This window comes from Bos javanicus, chromosome 2, assembly GCF_032452875.1.
Source record: "Bos javanicus breed banteng chromosome 2, ARS-OSU_banteng_1.0, whole genome shotgun sequence".
Classification (NCBI taxonomy): domain Eukaryota; kingdom Metazoa; phylum Chordata; class Mammalia; order Artiodactyla; family Bovidae; genus Bos; species Bos javanicus.
Genome location: NC_083869.1, coordinates 127219197 through 127242033, shown reverse-complemented (window position 1 = coordinate 127242033; position 22837 = coordinate 127219197). Strand labels below are relative to the sequence as shown.

The following is a 22837-nucleotide window of genomic DNA, read 5'->3' as shown; positions in this document are numbered from 1 at the left end:
AAAAAAAAAGTCTTTAAAAAAAAGACACCCATGTGTTTTTTGATGTCAGGTTGAGGACCACCGCTTACTCAATGTGGGAATCCACCCAAGCTTTCTCAAGAATCTCAAGAAGGGTTTTTCAACCCCTTGATCACTTCCTCAGCACTGGGGCTCACCATCACCCTTAAACAGCTCCTCATGTTGTCAGATCTCCCTTCAGAAGCCCCTCCTTATATTGAGAGGACTCTGCCTCCCCAGGACACCCCACCTCCAGAGCTCATGGAGTAAAGTCAATCCCACTTCTGATGAATCTTATATTCTGGTCTCTGGTCCTTTTGCCCGACTCCAGGCTGACTTTGCCCCCAGCCTCCCTTCTCCACTGCTCTTGAGCCAGACCCCTCTAGGAATACCACGGCTGGCTCAGAGAGGAGTGAGGCAAGGAGTTGCTCTAGTTCTGCTAGGCTGGAGCTGCCGCTGCCTGAGCACCTAGGATGTGCTGGGCCCTGTGTAGTGGCTCTGATTTTCCCACCAAGCCTGTGAGGTGTGTCTTCTTTTATCCCCATTTGACAGAGGAGGAAACTGATACTCGGAGAGGTTCAATCACCTGTCCTGAGTCATCCATCTGGTAAGTGATTAAGCTGAGACTCAAACCCAGGGACTTTCTGGCCCTGAAACCCATGCTGTTTCAAGACCAGATCACTACAGCAGGCTTCCAGCTTTTTCACAAGAGTCCCTCCACCTCTCTGTCACTACATTTACATTCTCTAGCTCCTTTGATTCCCGCAGTCATGCCTCTCACACAGGCGATTATTGGCAGTCAACAAATTGGCCCTGATTCTGGAAGCACCCACACCCTCCAGGGGAGCTCATTTAGCTCGCTTCACTGCTCACCACCAGGACAATCAAGACTAACTCAGGTGCAAGCACAGTCCTGTCCCCCATAATGGACTATTAGTATAAATGGATATGAGATCTGATGTGGCAGAGCCAAGTGCGAGCGAGCTTCTGTGCCCGGAAAGAAAGGTCTGACAGCTAAAACACTGCTCCTCGGCTTGCAGATAAATCTGTGAGCATGCTACAGCTCGGTCCCCAAGGGCCTTTCTGTCCTGCGGAGTCTGCACCGTAAGATTTCATGTTCTGCCAGACAGCAGCCCCTGATGGATAAAGCCTTGCTGAATCCCATGTCATGCCCTTCGCAGCCCCAAAGGTTGCAGACCTGGCCTCCTGCTCCAGCGGGGGCAGCCTCTGTTGCACGGTCCCTGCCCTGATCCCTGTTGGACCCAGGGCCACTCTGTGTGGGCGGACAGACCAGACTCACGCCCTGGTTTCTGCCACTACAAGCCCCATGACCATGGGCAAGTGACTGCACCTCTCCGATATCCTGGTTCCTGAGATGATAATCCCGTATGGATTGTTAGGAGGGTTGGCGATCGTGTATCTGCTGCGTCTGTCTCAGAGCAACTGAGAAACATTAACGGCTGTTGCAGTTGTTATTAAAACCCCGAGATGCCTATTAGGGCACAAGAATGCTAAGGATCCTCCCTTCTGGAATGGTTCCTACTGTGTCAGATAAAACAACATATTACCAGGCTGAGTGATGTGAAATTGCCAATATTTAACCATTTCTGACTGTTAAAAAGACAGTTTTGTCTAGCACTTACAAATGAGCGACTATCACTTATACGAAGCCCCTAGTAAAAAGACTCATCCCCACAATCCACACACAGTGAGGAAGGGGTAAGGTGGGGAAGGGGAGACTGGCAGGGCCCCTGGCAGATCAGTCAGAGGTGGGAGGTCAGGCCCCACTGTGGCCACATCCTGCTGCACCCCACTCTTGAGCATAAGGGCCCCTCTCTTGACCTCCAGATTGGAGCCAACTGCTGGTTACCCAGCTCTCCTTTCCTTGTTGGAATGTTTTCCTCTCTGGACTGGAATCAGCCACCCTGGTCCTCAGTGGGCTGGGAATTAGCTGGCTCCTTGGAGAAAGTAAAAATGTGCGTGGTGTCCATCTCTTGGCAGGTCAGGAACATCCGAAAGGTCCTTCGGGAAATTGACAAACCCTTCGGCCTCTACCCCAACTTCCTCAGCCCGGTGAGCGGGAATTGGATGCAACGTGAGTACAGGTGCCCCTGGTCCACTGGATTTCTGCCCGGCTTCCCCGCCCGCCAGGCTGTGTGAGGCACCTGGGCCCAGTGAGGGGTGATGCATTTGTACAGGGCTCCTGGGTACCACCCTCCTGCCAGGAGCCGTGGGGAGTGCTCATTACCAAGGCCCGCCCTGTGCATCGCCCACGTGCTAGCCATCCCCAGCCTTCCATCTCTTCTGATGCCCACCGAAACCTCCTTCATCCTCCCCCAAACTTGCAAGAGTGCTCCAGTTAGAGGTTTATGCCAAACGTGGCTCCAAGAAAAGCCATGCAATCCCCTCCCACCCCGCTTCGTCTGGTTCCCTTCCTCCAACTGTAATTTCTTCAAAAAACATTTAAGCAGATCCTGCCTATTCAGCAATATAAAAATCATGAGTTCCTCACTCATATCTTACACCTATAAGAATCGGTGCTAGGATTTCCAGCTGTTTATGTTCAGAGGCTTTTTTTTTCAACCAAACCGTTGTGGGTCACCTCTGGAGCCTCATTCACAGCCCCCAGCTCCACCCACTGAAACAGAATGGGGTTTGTGAAACTCTCAGGCAGGGGAGTGTTGAAGTCTCCCAGCCTCCAGCATTGCCCCGCTGTCGGGAAGCCCGGCTCTGCCTTGCCTTTTTTGACCAAGGCCCTAGTCGTGTGCTCACAGTCAGCGCAAATTGGTTCCATGCGCCCTGCCTCTCAGGGCTTCCCAAGACTCGCCCAGAAGCCCCACCTTCACTGCCTCTACCCAGACAAGGACCCTTTCCCTTTTTACCCTTCCTTTTTTTTTTTTGCCCCCTTACCCCTTTCCCTGCCTCCAACCCCAGTTGTAATGTCATCAGCAAAGGCTCAGGGACAAGGTAAACCTGAGTCTTAATTCCTGCCCACCCTGGGGGAACGTCACTTCTTCTTTTCCAGCCCTGGTTTCCTCTCTCGCAAAATGGAAGAGCTAGAGATATGATCTTTGTGTACTACAGAAGGGTGTGGGAGCACTGGTCAAAAGCTGCAGTAAACAGATTTCAGTTCATTCTCCAAGGATGACACGGGTTGTGATTTCCTTGGCGGTCCAGTTGTTAAGACGTTGCCTTCCAATGCAGAGGGTGTGGGTTGGATCCCTGGTGGGGAGCTAAGCTCTCACATGCCTCAAGGCCAAAAAACCAAAACATAAAACAGAAGCGATATTGTAATAAATTCAAAAAAAGACTTAAAAAAAAAAAAAAAAAAGATGGCATGGGTTGTCCTAACGGGTAATAAGCACCCATCACCAAAAGTATACAAGCAGGGCCTGGAGGGCCAGCTGGCCAGCCAGCAGGGATACTGTGAGGAAACTGCAGAGGCCTGCCCTTCCAAGCCAGAGCCTCTAAGATCTGCTGGTCCAGGAGGCCCAGAAAATTCGACCCGGGAATTTTCCTTGGTGATGACCTCATTCCCAAGGAGCCTCCTGCAAAAACTGCTTGGAGAAACGCAAAGTATTTATAACCAAAACACAGTACCAAATTCAGAAGTTCCAGGGGAAAATGAAGGTTTGAATTACAGATTATGGCCACGGGAAGAGACAGTTCGATAACTGTTACTGCCTTTAATTGCAAGGCCTGACTGGGTGAAGAGATAAACTGTGCAGCTGCCGGCCCTAGCTGCTCCAGGACAATGCGGCAAAACCCATTACCAGGGGGCAAGGGGCATGGCTTCCCAACCTGAAGGGCCACCTTGGCAAATTACAGGGGAGCCTCCGCGCCTTCCCCCGCCCTGCTGAGAAGCATAATTTTCTTTGCAGGCTGCACTCAGGGTCGCAGGGCTGGGCAGACTCAGTCACATATGGAAAAATGTTTCCTATTAATAAAATATGAAGCCAAGGCCCACTGGATTGCAGAGGGAAGGTTATAAAGAAAGCCCTGCTCCTCTGGGCGCCTGCCTTCCTCCTCCCCTGGCTTTGGTGCCAGGGGTCATCTCGGGTTTTCTGTGGTTTTCACTGGGTTCATTTGGTTTTGTTTTCTGGATGACTGTGTGATTTTCCAGCAGGTGATACCATTCCCATCTTGCATAAGCCAAGTTCACGTTCTTATCTCTCCTTGAATCCTCTGTGTAGCCCACTTGCAGCCACAGACATTGCAGCTTCAGGAGGCGAAGAACTAACTGAGGCTACCTCCCAGCCCAGACCCATGCTCTTGCCCAGTCCCCACTCCTGCCTGAAGCTGGATGTCAGGGTAGTGAGAGGCCGAGACCCTCCAGCCCCTAGGACGTCGCAGCCAGGATAAGTCCACCAGGCTGCTGCTGGCACCAAGCACCAAGATGAGACCGGCCCCAGCAGAGCTTGAAGAGCTGCCAGCCCTCCGGCTTGGCCCCTGGAGTAGCTTGGCCGCCTTGTCCACTGCCTGAATCCCACACCGTCCTTGGTGAGAGGGACGTGGCGAGCCCAGATTCTCCCCCGTGGGCGGCGTAGGAGCGTAAGCGGCCCGCCAGCTGCAGCCTGGCCGCCTCCCCAGCTTCACTCTACTTTCCTGCCGGCGATTCCCAGGCATGTAGGGTGGCCGCCTCCTGCTGCCGAGTGTGATGGGAGTGTTGTTGACACGGTCAGGAAGCAGAAGAATCCAGCTCCACTCAAGCACACAAACTCTTGCTCCCATCTGCATTTGACAAATCAGGAGACGGAGGCCCCCCAGGGCAGGGGTCTGACTTGTCCTGAGCTAATGTTTCTAATTCCCACTCCTGTACTTTTCCCCTGTGCCCCTTGCTGTGGGAAGACACCACACACACACACATCACCCACACACATTACACACACATCACACACACACATCGCCCCCACACACACACGTCACACACATCACACACAGAGGCTAGAAAGTGGCAGGACCTCCAGATGAGAACTGTGCACTGCAGCCGAGGCCCTGTGAAACTCTACGCACACCCCAAGGGGGGGTCCTGTCTCAAACAACTGTGGGACACCTGCTGACCTGGCTCCCCTCTCCCACACACACCTGCCAGGTGAAGCCCTGGACCTCGTCACTCACCACGCTCTGCAGTCACATGATGAAGTCCAGCCTCGCTGGCGTGGCCTTCAAGGTCCTTCCCAGCACGGCCCAAATCTGCTCACCTTTCTCTCATTCAGGGCCCACTGGGGCGTCCGCTGTGTGCCGTGGAGGTATTGGGCACAGCTGCGAATCTCCCATGGTCCCTCCCCATACAGCCCACAGCCGAGCTGGGGAGGCAGACCCACAGACAGGTCCTGACGATACAGCACCCAGCAACGGTGCGGGGCCGCTGTCACCTAGCGCCTACTGCAGGAGGGCACCGGGCCAGAGGGCACAGCTGCCTTATCTCCTTCCTTCCTCATGGTCCCCCTGTGGGGACACGGAGGAGAGCCTTTCTAGGTGGAGCAAAGCAGGGAGAGGGCCTGAGCCATGCCAGGGGGAAAGGTCTTCCCGGCAGAGGGGTCATCACAGGTGAGACAGAGTGTGTGGGGGTGGGCTGCAGCGTTTGGGGCGGCAGAGAGGAGGCAGGCCCAGCAGATGGCCGTGGAGGTCACCGCGCCCCTCCTGTGAGCCACCAGCCCCTTCTGCGGAGGCTGACCCGGTCCAACCTCTAGCCTCCCCCCACCTCTGCTCTGCATGGGTCTCCTGCCAGGGCTGTGGACACACCGTCCATCTATCAGGCCTGGCACAGTCCTGCCACCTCTGTGCTTGTCCAGCTGTGTCCTTCCCCAGGGAGCGGGACCGAGGGGGACACTAGGCTGGTCCCGTCTTTCCGGGTAACAAAGTCCAGCCCACGCTGGCCCCTTCCCATGCCTCCCTAAGCCCCAGGCTTTATCTGGTCTGTTCCCATTTTCCCAAGTGCTTGTCCCCTTCCTGAACTCTTGCTGAACCAGGATTTGTTTAAGGAGGGGCTGGAGGGGGCTGGCAGGGCTGGTTTACCATGGGGCCTCCTATAAGCCCCCTCTCCTGGTTCTGTCTTTTCCTCCCATTTCTGGGCTCTCCCTCTTCACACCTGTCCTTTGTTTCTCAGTCTTTGCCTCCTTCTCTTGGTTGACTGTGTGAAGCTGCAGAAAGTGAGCGCTCTACTGGCTTGGTGGCTGAGCTATTTAGGCTCACTCTCAGTTTTCCCATCTGGGAAATGGGGTTTGTCGTGCTTACTCTACAGGGTTCTTAGGAAGACTGTTACACATAATACAGCAAAGCTTCCAGCCCACAGTAGACCCTCGAAAGAGGGTAGCCGTTGCCATAGTCTCTGTTTCTTTCTCTTGCCTCTACCCCCTTCCTTCCCTTCTCTCTTTCAGCCCCCTCTTTCTCCAGAGGAGCTGAAAATTCTCTTCCCGTTTCCCATGCCCTGGCTTCATCCAGCCCCTTTCCTTCCTCTCTGTCTCCCTGTTTAACCAGGAACCTCAGTTCACTCCTTGCTGTATCTACTGAATGCCTTGATGTTGCCTGTTAATGGGAGTGAAGTGAGCTCTTGCTTCTTTATTGAAGTGCTCCTCTGTAAGCTGTCACTCTCTCGGAGCTGCCCTGCATGGGGCACCTGCTTGTCCAGCCACGCCTGGAGGTCCTGCTCCCCCAGGGCAGACGGAGGGGTCCTCCAACCCAGTTTCCCTCCCCCTGCTCCTTTGAACTCCGTTCATCCCAATTGGCTACATTTAAACCTGGCTTTTTCAGAATAGCTCTGCACTCTGACCAACTAAATTAAGCCTCTCATTCCTCCTTCCCGTGGCCTTTTATGAACCTGCCCAACATTAATTACCATGTTTGGCACAGGGTAATAAAAAATCCCTGAACTCCCTGCCACCAGATTATCTTTTTAAAGAAATGCAACTCATTTACAGTTAATAACCAGCGGCCCTGCCGTCCTCTGCCTGCTAAACGACATGATTTATGGCAGCCAGAGGAGCCCCTGCACTTTTGTGTGGGACCATCGAGCTCAAGCGGCCCCGGTGGCCCCCAGTCGCAAGCCACACCTTTCTCCCAGCACCCCTGAACCGTTCTGCTGGGGTGTCTGAGGCCGGGGATTTAATGCGCGCTCCCCACCGAGCTTACTGGGTGAGTCTTGCCGGCAGCCGGTAGAGATAATATTCCTGTCCTCTCTCCCCTCACAGACCACGTCTCGGTTGGAGGACTCGGGGACAGTTTTTATGAATATTTGATCAAGTCCTGGCTGATGTCAGCCAAGACAGATATGGAAGCTAAAGATATGTACTACGAAGCCTTGGAGGTAAGACAGGCGCCTGACGCTGCATGGGCGGTTTGGTCACTCGCCGCCAGTTCCCCAAGGGTCCCTGAGAGCTGGGAGCCTAGCCCCCACCTACTTCTGCCCACCCGTGCCCCCCACAGCGAGCGGGCCCAAAGGAACCCCGAGACTGTCCCCTCCCCAGCCTGTCGCTCTGCACACCCTGTCTGTGACTCTTCTCAAACACCTTGAAATCAGGGTCATGTCAGCCCCCTCGTTTTACAAATGCAGAACCCAGGCTGAAGATGGTGAAGTCATTTGTCCAGGGCCTCAGGGGAAGCAGCAGGCAGCCTGATTCAGAAACTCAGGGTCTGTGCTCCTGCTGTGTCAGAACCCAGAACACAGGGGCCCCCAAGGGAGGCTGCCAAAGCAAGACCCTCACATCTTCCAGCTGAACCAGAGGGGACGTAATTAGCACATCCAAGCTGAGAGGGGCCTCCCTCAGCGGGGCACCCCATCCTGTGGGCCCAGAGAGGGGAAGGCACTGGCTCAAAGACACACAGCACAGAACGGGCAGAACTCCAGCTAAAACCAGGTCTCCAAAGCCAGCTGTCAGGCTCTCCCCACTGTCCCTCAGCTGGTCTGTTCACGTGGCATGGAGTGAACAAGGATGCTAGGCTCAGATGGGCCAAAGGGGCAGAGACTGTGGGACTGATGGGCAGCCAGTTAGCCTGGGCTATTCTCAAGGGGGGTTGGAACCCAGCAGCCCACTGGTAAGATACCTTTGAGCCCAGCGAAACAAAAGGCAGGCTCCGGGCCTCAGTTTCCTCATGAAGTACATTGAGCAGGTTGGATCTATTCTGCTCCCTCCTTGGTCGAAGCTAACTGGATTCCTTGCTCACCCCTCCCCACTCTAAGTCAGTTCTTCCACCGCAGCCCGAATAGTTGTAAGTGCTTGTCCCTCCCCACACAGCTGCTCAGCACTTGGAACAAACCAGACTTCTCGCCTTTGCCCACAGTCCCTGACCTGGGCCTGCCAGTCACCCTGACCTCTCTCTCTCCCCCTTGCCCTCTGAGCTCTGGCCCCCAGCCTCCCTCAGGCACACCGGCTCATTCCCACCTCAGAGCTTTGATATCTGCTGCCTTCCTACCTGGAATATCATTCACGTGGCTGGGTCCTGCCTGTTGGTCAACTCAAAGGCCACAGAATTAGCCTTCCCCGGCTTCTCTCTCAGAGGGAGGGTGGGAAGGAAATACAGATGGATGACTGAATGGGTGGATAGGTGGGTGGAAGGATGGAAGTAAAGGAAGTGGGGAGGAAGGCAGGGAGGAGAAGTGTGTGAGTGGGTGGATGGATGGGTGGATGGGTGAATGTAAGGATGGGTGGGTGGGTGGATATAGGTGGATGAATGGGTGTGAGCAGCAACTGGATGGATGAATGACATCTAACTACGCTCTGATCACTTGAATCTGGCCAGGAATGGTAGTCCTTCAAGGAAACACACTGGAACAGCCCTCCAGAGCCGTGGACTCCTTAAAACTGTGGGCTCAGTGATGAATTTCCCCTGCCCAGCTCCGCAGCGCCAAGACCTCAGTCATGAAGCAGGTCCTGGGACTCCAGTCCCAGCTCTGTCTGGCTCAGCCCCATCCACTCCAAGTTTCTGGGCTGAGCTGCAGCTGCAGCCTGCAGCGTCTGTCAAGGACTAGCGGTCGGGCCCAGCGGTGCTGCCGGGGGAGGCCCTTTCTGCCTTCCTTGCAGAATAAACAGAAAAGTTAACGAGCAGCCTGGTTCCCAGCCCTCAGGGCACACTGTAGCTGAGGCTTCAAGGGAAGAAATGGCCATGAATTATTTAAGCAAACGGGGAGCTTTATAGAAACACTTGATTGAACAGGAGAGAACTCAGCTTTGCTCTGGCATTTGATCTCCCCAATGAAGAGCCTGCAATGTCTCTGACCCCAGGTAAAGGCTGGGCCTCTGGCGAGTTTGGGGCTTTGAAGAATATTCTGGTGGTTGTCAACCTTGTTGGCATGTTAAAAATCACCTGGGGAGCTGCAAAATCCCGGTGCCCAGGCTGCACCCCAACAAGGTTACTTTACAGCCTCTGGGTTGGGGCCCAGGCGACCACTGTGAAAGCTGCCTCAGGGCCTCCAACGTGTAAGTCAGACCAATTTCCTGCTAGGGTGGGCATGGGGGGCGGGGGTTCAGACAGGCGGGCAGGAACACCCCTGGGGGTCAAGAGGAGGCACAACAGGAAGAGCAGGGAGTTTCTGTCCTTGTGGTCTCCTCCAGGCAGCTGTGCTGGGTGCCTGACCTTATTTAGTGCCCTTCTTACAGGTGATGAAACAGGCTTAGAAAGGCCCAAGGTCTGGAGGAGGAAGGAGAGGGTGAAATGTATGGGAAGAGTAACGTTCAGTTCGGTCAGTCGTGTCTGACCCTTTGCAACCCCATGGACTGCAGCATACCAGGCTTCCCTGTCCATCACCAACTCCCGGAGCCTACTCAAACTCATGTCCATCGAGTCGGTGATGCCATCCAACCATCTCATCCTCTATTGTCCCCTTCTCCTGCCTTCAATCTTTTCCAACATCAGGGTCTTTTCCAATGAGTCAGTTCTTCGCATCAGGTGGCCAAAGTATTGGAGTTTCAGCTTCAGCATCAGTCGTTCCAGTGAATATTCAGGACTGATCTCCTTTAGGATGGGCTGGTTGGATCTCCTTGCAGTCCAAGGGACTCTCAAGAGTCTTCTCCAACACCACAGTTCAAAAGCATCAGTTCTTCAACGCTCAGACTTCTTTATAGTCCAACTCTTACGTCCATACATAACTACTAGAAAAACCATAGTTCTGACTAGATGGACCTTTGTTGACAAAGTAATGTCTCTTATTTTTAATATGCTGTCTAGGATGGTCATAACTTTCCTTCCAAAGAGCAAGCGTCTTTTAATTTCATGGCTGCAGTCACCATCTGCAGTGATTTTGGAGCCCCAAAAAATAGTCTGCCACTGTTTCCACTGTTTCCCCATCTATTTGCCATGAAGTGATGGGACCAGATGCCATGATCTTAGTTTTCTGAATGTTTAGGCCAACTTTTTCACGCTTCTCTTTCACTTTCATCAAGAGGCTCTTTAGTTCTTCGCCTTCTGCCATAAGTGTGGTGTCATCTGCACATCTGAGGTTATTGATATTTCTCCCAGAAATCTTGATTCCAGCTTGTGCTTCTTCCAGCCCAGCGTTTCTCATGATGTACTCTGCATGTAAGTTAAATAAGCAGGGTGACAATATACAGCCTTGACGTCCTCCTTTTCCTATTTGGAACCAGTCTGTTGTTCCACGTCCAGTTCTAACTGTTGCTTCCTGACCTGCATATGGATTTCCCAAGAGGCAGGTCAGGTGGTCTGGTAATGCCCATCTCTTGCAGAATTTTCCAGTTTGTTGTGAGCCACACAGTCAAAGGCTTTGGCATAGTCAATAAAGCAAAAATAGATGTTTTTCTGCAACTCTCTTGCATCTTCAAAGATCCAGTGAATGTTGGCAATTTGATCTCTGGTTCCTCTGCCTTTTCTAAATCCAGCTTGAACATCTGGAATTTCACAGTTCACATACTGTTGAAGCCTGGCTTGGAGAATTTTGAGCATTACTTTGCTAGCTCAATTTTTTTCTAAATTTTACTTTTTTACCAAATTAAATTTTACTTTACTTTACTTAGCAAAATTTTACTTTGCTAGCTCGATTTTGCTGGCTCAAAATTTGAGCATTACTTTATATTACGATATGTAAAATGGATAGCCAATGGGAACTTGCTGTATGACTCAGGGTACTCAAACAGGGGCTCTGTAACGACCTAGAGGGGAGGGAGATGGGAGGTTCAAGAGGGATGGCACATATGTATACCTATGGCTGATTCATGTTGGTATTTGGCAGAAAACAACAAAATTCTGTAAAGCAGTTATCCTTCAATTAAAAAATAAATTAATTAAAGAGAAAGGCCCAAGGCCGCCAGCAGCAAGTGTCACATCCAGAGCTCAAACGCAGGTCTCACTGACTTCAGATCCTCCACTTAGCAGCTGCCAAATCACAGAGGATCCTGGCTGGTCTGACAGCCCCCTCAGGAGGGTGCAGATAGGGTGCCCTCTAGGAGGCAAAGGAAGGAACCGTCAGTGCCAGTGCTTAGCCAGAGTCTTTGAACGGCTTCGTAACCATCCAGGAAGTATTGTTCCCATTTTACAGAAGATGAAAGAGAGTCATCAGAAAAGTAAAGCAATTTGCCCAAAGTCATGCAACTCTCAAACTGCAGAGCTGGGGTTCAAACTCAGCTCTCCGCTCTGTCTCTTGCTGTGATTTTAGCCTTTCTACTGGTCAGTTGCCAGACTGTGCTGTCTCTTGTCTTGCTTAGGGTTTTAGAAAGCTTTGGGGTTTGCTTTTTCACCTTTACACTTGCTTGTCTCAGTTGTATCCTCAGAGAGAGACCAGCCTATCTTTTCACTCTTTACCACACTTACATAGCGTGCTGAAAGTGAAAGTGTTAGTCTCTCCATCATGTCCAACTCTCTATGATCCCACAGACTGTAGCCTGCCAGGCTCCTCTGTCCATGAAGTTCTCCAGGCCAGAATACTGGAGTGGATAACTATTCCCTTCTCCAGGGGATTTTCACAACCCAGGGATCGATCCCAGGTCTCCCACATTGCAGGCAGATTCTTCACCCTCTGAGCCACCAGGGAAGCCCCATTAACCCCAAAGAGAAGTTAACTGATGCGAGACAATCTTAAAGGTACCGATTTCCAGCTGCAGTGCGAAGCTTCCTAGGATCTCCCTGGATGTCTGGGTTCTCTCCCAATTGTTGACAGTGGGTAACTGAACCAGGGATCTGCACTCAGGACTAGCCCTGCCACCCCTCCCCGCTCCAACATGCTTAGTGCCGCAGAGCAGCTGCGGTGGACCCAGCTCTGCCGGGTCAGGGCCCCACAGCCCTGCAGGTCACTCCAATACTCCTCCCAAGGAGAGCAGTGCCCTGGCACATCAGTCACATCATCAAAGCGTCCCCATCTGCTGCTCAGCGAGGGTCCTGGTGCCAGCCCACCAGCCTGGGCCTGACAGCTGAGGGCAAAAGAAAAACAGATCAAGGAACAAATGTTGTCTGAGCACCTCCCCTGTGCCAGCCACTGGCTGGTGGTTGATGGTGGTGGCTTCTGCCATCACCCGGCACTCAGAGTCCTGGGATGGAGGCAGATGTCCCAAAGAAACATATACAAATAGGAGCAGGCACGTGGGGCCAGCACCGCATAGAGAGATAACAGGGTCGTAGAGTAACGGGGCCGCTGTGGTCTCACCAAGGAAGCGGCAGAGCTGGAGGTAGCAAGTTGGGGCTGGAGCTTAGGGGGGAAACAGCAGTTGCAACAAAGCCTGAGGCAGGAAAAAAAGGTCTCAGTGGGGGTCACCAGCATTGAAACCATCTCTGACCTCGCTCTGCAGCGTAGGACCACCCCCCTCCCCAAGCTTTTTTCTGTCTCATCCCCTTAACTTGTTTTATTCAAATGTTGATCACAAGTCATGGTTCTCAGGCGTATTTGCTTTTGTTGGGAAGCCTCTGTGCCCACCGGTGAGCTCCCTGGGGCCCAGGCCCATCTTCTGGGCTGTATCCCCTGCATGGAGCACAGCGCCGGCACTGAGGGCGCTCACAAAATGTCCTGGGGGCTGGGAAGGGGCACAGGTGTGGCCAGGGCCAGGGAGGGGGAGGATGGGAGGGAGTCGGGGAGGCTGGAGGGCAGACTGGAGAGGAGTCATAATTGCCAGCCTCTCTGCTTTTTCTGGCAAGGAAAAACAGATCAAGGAACAAATGTTGTCTGAGCACCTCCCCAGTGCCAGCCACTGGCTGGTGGTTGACGATGGTGGCTTCTGCCATCACCTGGCACTCAGGGTCCTGGGATGGAAGCAGATATCCCATAAATCATATACAAACAGGAGCAGGCACGTGGGGCCAGAACTGCATAGAGAGATAACAGGGTCATAGAGTGATGGGGCCGCCGTGGTTTCGACGGGGGTATTCTCACCAAGGAAGCAGCAGAGCTGGAGGTAGCAAGTTGCCAGAGGCCTCTTTATTAAGGCCGCTCTGCACAAAGAAACATGCTAAGCTCCACAGACACATCACATTGGACCCTCATAACCCTGTGAAGTGACTCGTGCTCTCACCCTGGTTTTATACATGAGGAAGTTGAGGCACAGAGAGAACAGAGAACCTGCCCAATGTCACACAACTTGGGGCTGGTGGACGTGCGGTTTGACCCAGAGTCTACACCTGGGAGCCATGTCCCTGGCGTTGGGTTAAACCTCAGGGTGCAGATCACGGAGTCTGGACTTTCGTCTGAGGGCACCTGGAAACCATGGGAGGGCATTACAGAGGCCCAAGATGCAGGCACGTGTGCTACTTACAGAGTACAGAGACCCCCACATCCCACCCCAGAGAATAGAGCAGAGGGGACCCATTGAGTGCAGCCCTGTGCTGTTTGGGTGGCTGCCACCATCACCTCTGTCTCCAGGGCTCCTGGATTCCCAGGGACTAATTGCAGGAAGTCAGGGGTGTGATGGCCTGACACCTACACCCCCCACCCAATATCCTGGGAGTCTTTCCCCAACAGCATCACCTCTTGGGGGAGGAGGGAGGGACTCTGAACGCCTCTTGTCACCAAGAGGAGCAGCTGTCAGGTCATGGAAGGAATCAGATGTGGGCATGTGGGCGTCCTTGTCCTGATCCTGGTGTGGTGGGAGACCTGGGACAAGCCACTCGACCGCTGTGCCTGGCTTATTACGGGCATTAAGTGAGGAAGCCTCTGATAAGGGCTTGTAGTGGGTAGCTCGTATTGTCTGTGGTCCCTTTTGAAAATCTGATCAAATATAACTGATCCTCTTCCCTTGAAAATGCTCTAAAGTGTCACATACAATATTAGGGGAACTCTGGACCCACTCGAACCCACCCGCAGGCCATCCAGGCTTCAGGTTAAGATTCCTTAACAGAGATATGGGCTTCCCTTGTGGCTCAGCTGGTAAAGAATCCGCCTGCAATGTGGGAGACAGAGGATATAATGGAGAACGATAATAATTTTTAAAGATTTTTTTCTAAAAATGTTTGAACGTAAAGGATTTTTAAAAATCTGATTAAGAGACTCACCCTGGGGAAGCTGCCTTGTGGTCAAAGCCCCCCACCCCGCCCCAGCAAGCAGCAGGCCTCAGCTGGGTAAGTGGCAGAAACTCTTGCCAGCCCCGCCTGGGACCACCCCAAGCCAAGGTCAGCAGGCCCCCTTTGTCTGGGATGGAGGACTTGCGTGTGCTGCATCTCCAGAATGTTCACTTTCCATCCCCCCCTTCCCTTCTCTGTGCCCCTCTTGCCCTCCCTCCCTGCCCCAATTCCCACCTTGCTCCCAGGCGATAGAGACCCACTTGGTGAATGTCTCTCCCGGGGGGCTGACCTACATCGCCGAGTGGCGAGGGGGGATCCTGGACCACAAGATGGGGCACCTGGCCTGTTTCTCCGGGGGCATGATCGCCCTCGGCGCTGAGGATGCCAAGGAAGAAAAGAGGGCCCACTACCGAGAGCTCGCAGCCCAGATCACCAAGACGTGCCACGAGTCGTACGCCCGCTCAGGTAACCCTGCAAAGGGAAGGGGCAGCAGGAGAGACTGGAAAGACCAGCAGAGCGGCAGTGAGTGAAGGAACACGTGGACTTAGCGATGCCTTGCCTTAGGGGTTACGCAGAATTTGAATGAGGGGTGTGCTAGCCACGTACCCAAACTGTCCTCAGTTACAGGGAACACGGTGTTGTGTTAAGCACTTTGCCTGTGCTGGGTATCATTCAACACTCGACACCCATTGCTGACCCTCACAGCACAGATGAGGAAACTGAGGCTCAGAGGTGACCCAGCCAGGCTCCCACATGAGGGGCACAGAGCTGGAAACGTTTGCTTCCTGAGCCTAGCAAATTCCTTCTCCCTGAGCCCCTACCTTGCAACGTACCCTGTCTTTCCTCCCTGGAATCCTCCTATTTAGAGGGTCTTACCACCTCCTGGCACCACCCCCATAATCACTTTCTGATCCAAGACCCCCCGGGAAGCTCAAGAGCTTCTGCACCATCCCCGCCAGCCCTCACGGCAGAACTGCCAAACGTTAGACTCAGAAGCCGCCGTTGATGATCATGAACCCACCTCCTCATTTTACAGGTGGGGAAACGGTGGCTAAGCCAAAGCCACACTGCACCTGAGTAGCTCAGTGGGGCTGGAGCCCAGGTCTTCTGATGCCCAGCCCCACCTTGTCTGCTGCCTCTCTAAACAGTGCCCCTCAGAAAAAGCCCCAGGCCACCCCACCCCGGGACCCCAAAAGGGGCCCACTGCTCTGAGTTGTAATCCCAGCCTTGGTTGGAGGAGAGGACCCACGCAAGATTTGCAGTGAAAAAAAAAAATTGCTGGCTTGAGTACCACTCTGCCACTCACCCAGCTGGTGGCCTCTGTTTTCTCATCTGTTCAATGGGAACATAACACAGGTCTCCTAGGCCCCATGGGAAGTATTCAGCCTGCACCTTCAGCCAGCATTGTGGGAGGCGTTTGTTAACGGTCCACTGAAGATGAGTCTGTGAGCGCAACAGTGGAATCCATAGCTCCTGGAGCTGTATTTAGGAGGCCAGCGATTCGCAGTGGGTCCTTAAAACTGGTCTTCAGCTCTCTTCAAAGAGCTGTCTCTGCCAGCACCATAAACAAACAGGAAATCTCAGCAATGATAAAAAGCTTGCTATTTGTTGGGGACAATCAGCCCAGACCGTAAAAGTCCGCTTAACAGAGCATGTTGTTGCAGCCAGCCTGGCTCCGCCACGGATGGCTGCCACGGCCACTCTCACCCTCGCCCCGTTAGCAGCCTGGCGAAACGGCTGGGTTCTGATGGCCACGAGCGGCTCCGCCACTTGAGAGGATTGAAGGGGCCAGGGTCTGCCTAACTCGCCTTCCGTGAAGCCCTCCATATGAATGAGTAGGATGTCCTACAAAGCTCCAATCTGTCCCTGAGAAAAAGCAGCCCAGAGCATCTAGGGGTCCTGAGCCCTCAGGGGAGGTGGGGAGGGCCACATTAGGACCAGAGCTGGGCCCTCCGCTGACTGGACCAGATGGGCAGGCATTAAAGGAAAGACGATCTGACCTACATCCCCTAGATGTTGGACCCAGAAGAGAAAGAGAAAGGATGGCCTGGGGAAAGGGCATCAGACGGACCCAGGGTCACACCCCAGCGCAGCCACAGCTTGCTGTGTTACCTGGGACAAATCACATAGCCTCTCTGATCCTCAGTTTCCACATGCCTGAGAGGCAGATAATATCTGCCTTAACCAAAGCAACATTTCTTTTAAGAATTGAAATAAATGGATGTAAAGCACCCAGCCCAGCCTTTAAACTCATCCGTGATAGCTGCAGTGGTGGTTATAAGAAAGTGGGAACCCCAGCAAACTGACCAAAAACGGACAAGGACAGCAAAACCCAGAGCTCAGCAGGCCTTCTTTATTTGGCTCCCTCTGCCTGTGTGTGCCTTCTGGGCAAATCTTCCCTGTCTCCACCTCAGCAGTCTCCCAAACTGTCAGCTCTGGAAAGGCGGTTCAGGAAAGTGTCAGAAGAGGTTCCCAGGGAAGGTGGGGTGGGGTGGGGAGTGGGGGGCAGGCAATGGAGAAGCGTCATTGCATCAGCAAGTTAAAGAAGGGTCCACAGACAAGAGACTTTTCCTTGGGTTTAACCCACTGTTCCCCAAATGCGCTTAAAGCCCTTTCTTGGCTGAGCTCCGGTTAACATCTTAGCAGGACTAAGGTCTCAAATACACAGTGAGGGGCACACCACCCAAACCTTTGTCTCCCTGAACTGCTGGGACGTTTGTCTGGATTCTCAGGGTCTAAAACTGCCAGCGTTTCGAGGCCTTAGGGTCTTGCTTTGGCCAGCTTGGGCCAGGAGGGGAGCTATACCTCTGCCAGGCAGCTTATCGGGCAAATCAGACAGGCCAGCCCATGCCAATCCATCACCAACCAGTCCCGGCCAGGGCTTCCAGAGGTTTCCATCTGTCCTAGGGCAGCAGGATCCTGAAGAGCAAGGAGATGGGAGGTCTGACCCAGGCTCCCTGGTTGGTCATTTCCCCACAGATACCAAACTGGGGCCCGAGGCCTTCTGGTTTAACTCGGGCAGAGAGGCCGTGGCCACGCAGACGAGCGAGAGCTACTACATCCTGCGGCCGGAGGTGGTGGAGAGCTACATGTACCTATGGCGGCAGACCCACGACCCCATCTACAGGGAGTGGGGCTGGGAAGCGGTGATGGTGAGTGGCGGGGGCCGCTGGCCACTCCCAGACAGGGTCCAAAGCCCAGAGGAAGGGCCAGCCAGGCTGGCACCTGGCTAAGGCTGAGAGTGCAAAGGGTCAAGGTTGAGTTGCAGGGCCAAGAGTCCCCGGCTGGGCAGAAGCAGGCCCCAAGCTTGTGAAGAGGGTTGAGTGCCCACTAGTGTCAGCAACTTGGAGGGGCGAACGCAGGGCGGCAGCCAGAGGCGGCCCAGCGTGCACAGGGTCACCGCCTTCTGACCCTGAAGCCTGGGCGGGTGGCTGTCGATCGCTCCTCTCAAATGGGAGCAGGCTGCCAGCTCACCTGCCTCCTCTCCCTAAACCAGCCCAGCCCTGGACTCCCCCTCTCTGGTTTCTGCTCCTCCAATCCTTCCCTTCTTTGGGGCAGGTGTCAGAGGAAGGGGTGGGGACTCCAGAAGATTCCTGGATGGATGCAGAGCTCCCTCTGTTGTTCTGCCCTGGCCCACTGCCCTGGGGGGCCCAGACCACCCAGAGCACATGTTCTGCCAGGGGTCAGGGCCTGCTCAGACTCACGGACACACTGCACTGGCCAGAGTCCCCCTCCTTTTCTGAGAACCCTAGTTCTTGACCATTGAAGGTCACTTGTTTTGTCCCCCTGGGCCCCACCCATAGATGCTAAGTGGGTAAAAATTGCATTTCTGTGCAGAAGGCGGACACAGTCTGGCCCAAGGACCACATATCTACAGGGAATCCCTGGGGCGAGCCATGTCCAATCCCCACATTGCAGGCCAGGAACATCACCCGCCCCTTCCCTGCCCTCTGTCTGCCACTGTGAGGGAGTCTGCCAGGCCAGTCTAGTTCTCCAAGAGGCAGAAAAGCTTCCTGTGAGTTCCCACCAGGTGAAGAGCTCAGGCAGGGCTCAGGGAGCCTGCTCACGTAGGGTGGCTGAACCCTGGAGAGGAGTTTGGCCTGCTGCCCCCACCAATGCTGGAGTCGCCAGCCGAAGCAGGGGGCGCATACCTGTTAAAGAGCTGGGCAGGCGTGGGTCTTGGGGAGACCTCTCCTCTCCCCACATCATGTCTGCCTTCCATTCCTTCAGGCCTTGGAGAAATACTGTCGGACGGAAGCTGGGTTCTCCGGGATCCAGGATGTATACAGTAAGGTTCCCAACCACGACAACAGGCAGCAGACATTCTTCCTGGCAGAGACTCTAAAGTGAGTTGGGGGCTTGGCCCATGTTCTTTCCAGAAGGCAGGCAGGGAAGCAGGCAGGAGGGGCAGGCTCCACCATCACCATCAGTCAGGTTCTGCCATCCCAAGAGGGCGCCCAAAAGGGATGGGAGCTTGGGAACCAGGAGGTTATCCCACTCGGGGTGGGGGCCCTGGGCCAGGCCAGTTTCTCCACGCAGAGTGAGGTGGGCCAGACTCCACGCACCTGAGCATTAGCTGTGTGAGAAGTGAACTTCTTCAGCTTGTTACTTAAGTTCTGTGTAAAACGGGCAGAGTAATCACCATGATGGCGTTGGTACCGTCCCCACAGCAGTTCAGCTGCTGCGCCGTCCTCTCCTCTCCAGGGTGGAAGTTGGCCTCTATCTCCTCGCGGTTTCCTCAAGTAGGTCCCTTGTGCTTTAGCCCTTCAGGATGGATGGGAACGGTCTGCTCCTTGCGTTAGGGGAAGCTGGTTTTGGGGGAGGTGCAGAGTGGGGGCTGGGGGCAGAGGCAGGATGAAGCAGCTCCATCTGGCCTGAAGCTCGATGTGCCCCCCGGCGTCCACAGCTCCTTCCCAGGGCTGGGCCCTCTGGACGAACTCAGGGTCTGCGACCTCTCTGCCCCCTTGGGCACAGGCCTGTCCCAGAGGCCGCCCCCACCCCAGGCTCTGAGCTCTGTTCCCAGTAGATCCCCCTTCCCTGGGGCACTGACAGGCTGTCTTGCTCCCTCCCCGCTGTGCACAGGTATCTCTATCTTCTGTTCTCTGAAGATGACATGCTCTCCCTGGAAGACTGGGTGTTCAACACAGAGGCCCACCCGCTCCCCGTGAACCACTCAGACAGCTCTGGCCGGGGCGGGGGCTGACGCCCACCCGGACCCCTGCTGCTCCCCGGTCACCTCTTCTGGATTTGGGGGTTTTCTCAAACGGATTGGGAACGTGGGCCCCTGCCCGGCAGACCCAGCCAATGTGTCGGACGAGCAACTTCTTTTCCTCTGTGAGGAGACAGGACTTGGAGACGCAGAGATGTCACACCAGGCCCAGACATTCCTTTCCACGGAGAAATTCTGTGACACCTGCTCTCTCGCCGTTCCAGGGCCAAAGCACCAGAGGTTTGCGTTGCAGCCCCGTGGATTCGATTTACTTCCTTTCGTTTAGGCGGTTTATTGGGTTTTGCTTGATTTTGCCTTTTCTCTACAGTTGTGTTTTATCACAGATTATAAATATAGTTTCCAAACTCATGTGCTTTCAAAAATGCTATCATCCTGATAAACCCAACCTTAAAGTGTTTGCACTCACACACACAAAATCTTGACCCCATTTTCTGTATTTTGAATTCCTTTTGCCCAACATTTACTATATGTTCAATTATGTGTCATTCACCTTATAATTTGAGGTAGAGTTCCCCTTTGATTTGGGCCAGTTATGAATCACTAGTCCTGTTTTCATTACTGTAATGGAAAAATCTGTAAAGTTACAATAAAAGAGTTTATTGAATAAGAAATACAATTGGGTTCATTGCACATCAGTGACTCCTGGGGAAACCACGGCAATGTTATCATCAGAAAGAAAAATCAACCAGCAGTTGATTTAAGGTATAATTTAGTAAAGATGCCAACTTCTGTTACCTTCCCTTACATCGGTCCTAAGATACTCAGCAAGGGTGAGGCCAACCTTTTCAATGGGGTTGGATATTTATACATGAAGTTAAACATAGTGGCTTGGAAGAGACCCAGAGCGGGGCAGTAACATGCCTGCGGTCACACAGCCAATGAAGGCAGAGGGGAGACCAGCCCCTATGGTTTGCTCACCAACCCCGTCCAGCCTTCATCTATTCCATCGTTCTGCAGCTACTTGGTGAGTGTCTGCAGGGGGCCAGACATGGGCACACAACTGTGAGTGGAACAGTCAGAAGCCTCTCCCTCAGGGAGCATGTAGTCAAGCAGGGAGACACAGACCATGGAGCAGAATGACTGCAAAAGTTCCATGAAATGCTCCAGAGGAGACAAGCAGGCCGAGACCTACCTTAGAGGAGCAGTCAAGGAGAGCCTCTGTGAGCAGATGACCTTCAAGCTGAGACCTGGAAGGGAAGATGCTGCTGCTGCTCAGTTGCTTCAGTCGTGTCCGACTCTGTGTGACCCCATAGACGGCAGCCCACAAGTCTGCTCTCCCCCTGACCTCCACCCTTGGGAGGCCACCATTCTGCAGGGCAAAGAGTTCAGGCCCCAGCAGCTTGGGGAGAGCGTCTCCTCACTCACCCTCACCCCTCGGCAGCGTGTCTACCCAGCTGACTTCACAGGATGATTCTGAGTCCGTCTCCAGGCTCAGCCACTTCATTCTGGCTGTTAGTGAACTTGAGTAGCACCCTGGGATGCTGAGGCCCTGGGCCAGGTGACTTGGCTTTAAACCCCCATTGGGGGGACCTGGGCAGGTCTCCTGTCTCTCTGAACCTCTCTTTTCCACCAAGTGGAGGGTGGACCCTCCACCTCATAAGGTTCTCCTTAGCAGAATGTGGCTGGTGCCCTGAGGCTGTGGGAGATGCTGCTTCCTGTTGTGGAAACTCAGACATTTCCAGCATCTTCTTAACAGTAGTCAGAGCTACAAGGAAGCTGTGGCTGTAGCAGGAGCCCTGGCACTTGGTAAATAAGTTGCTGCCTAAACCCAGCAAATCACTCTTGACAGGCACCAAGAAAGTGTAACCTGCTTGGGCCCATTTTTTTTAAAGCAAAAAGGAAGAGTCATTACACAAATATCATAGAACAGTTAGGAATATCTTTATGGTAAGCTGAAAGAAAAACCATTCCCCTTCCTACCCTCCAGAATAAATGTTGTCATTCAGTTACTAAGTCATGTACCTTTGAGAGCCCACGGACTGCAGCATGCCAGGCTCCCCTGTCCTCCACTATCTCCTGGAGTTTGCTCAAATTCATGTCCATTGAGTCAGTGATGCTATCTAACCATCTCATCCTCTGCTGCCCCCTTCTTTTTGCTGTCAGTATTTCCCAGCATCAGGGAAATACTCAATATGTCAGCACCAGAATAAATACTGTTATATTTTTTTCCAGACCTTTTTCTATGATGGTACAGAGTGTATTTTGCAAGCATTGTATCATACCATGGCATCCTGTTTTATTAGAATCTGCTCTGCACTAAACTATATGTTGTAAGCATCTTTTCTGTGCCTGTGTCTCGTTGCTGTACCTGGTGTATAGTACTCCATCGTGAGCTGTATCATGCTTTTAAGCCCTGATTGCTGGGCATTTGGGTTTGTGTCAGTTCCGATTCTTACCTACAAATAATAGAAACCAACACTTTCTAACTTAAGCAAGAAAAATTAATAATAACAATACAGTATTAGAATGCCTCGGAGTGGCTCAGGAGAGAACAGCCAGACCTCAAGAAGGACAGGAAAGAAGATGTTGCCAGGGGTCCAGGTTGCAAGAATCAGGGGGCAAGCCTCCCCAGGCACCACCACCACTATGGGTGAATCCAAATGTTAGCTCCAGATTCTACTGTGTCTCCCTTCAAGGACGCGAGCTTCCAAACAGCCTGACCTGGGTCACGTGCCCCTAGCCAAGGGGAAGGCAAGGCATCTTGACCACCCCATGCAATGGGCAACGGGCTGTTCCCTGGAGAAAAAATGAGGTTTGCTACCAAAACGACACATCTGTCTGCTGACAAGGCAAAAACAGCAGGACTATTCTTAGGTCTGGCTTTGATTCTTCTCAGCATTATAAAGAGAGTTATGAAAGCACACTGACCCCTTCCCCTTTTCCCAGGTCCAACCCCTTGGAGTCAGTTCCTGGGGTGTCTCTCATGGCAGAGCCACTTAGCAGTTCCCCAAGGCCCCAGGCTTCCCTGCTGGGCCCATGTCGCTGCCCCCCTCTCCTCCCCACAGCATTCTTATCTTCTGCATTATCGCTGGGAGCAAGTTGTAAAAATGAATATTTTAAAATTCATCCTCCAGGAGGGCCCTTGCAGGTGGAGAAATATCATCCCTTTGGCAACTTAACTCCATTCTGGGGATAAAAATAAGTAAGACCCAAGGTAGGCTGAGAGGAGAGGGGAAT

At 53.3% G+C, this 22837-nt stretch overlaps 1 protein-coding gene across 2 annotated transcripts in view; it reads left to right on the top strand.

The window, feature by feature from the left end:
- MAN1C1 (mannosidase alpha class 1C member 1) overlaps positions 1 to 20276 on the top strand; it is a 151384-nt gene extending 131108 nt beyond the window's left edge. For both annotated transcript variants that reach the window (XM_061393070.1, XM_061393081.1), the window contains 6 exons: positions 1999 to 2092; positions 7188 to 7303; positions 14676 to 14895; positions 17410 to 17582; positions 18661 to 18776; positions 19513 to 20276. In XM_061393070.1, coding sequence (XP_061249054.1) covers positions 1999 to 2092; positions 7188 to 7303; positions 14676 to 14895; positions 17410 to 17582; positions 18661 to 18776; positions 19513 to 19633 — 840 coding nt within the window. In that variant the 3' untranslated portion in view covers positions 19634 to 20276. The remainder of the gene's footprint in view (positions 1 to 1998; positions 2093 to 7187; positions 7304 to 14675; positions 14896 to 17409; positions 17583 to 18660; positions 18777 to 19512) is intronic.
- The last annotated feature ends 2561 nt before the right edge of the window (positions 20277 to 22837 follow it).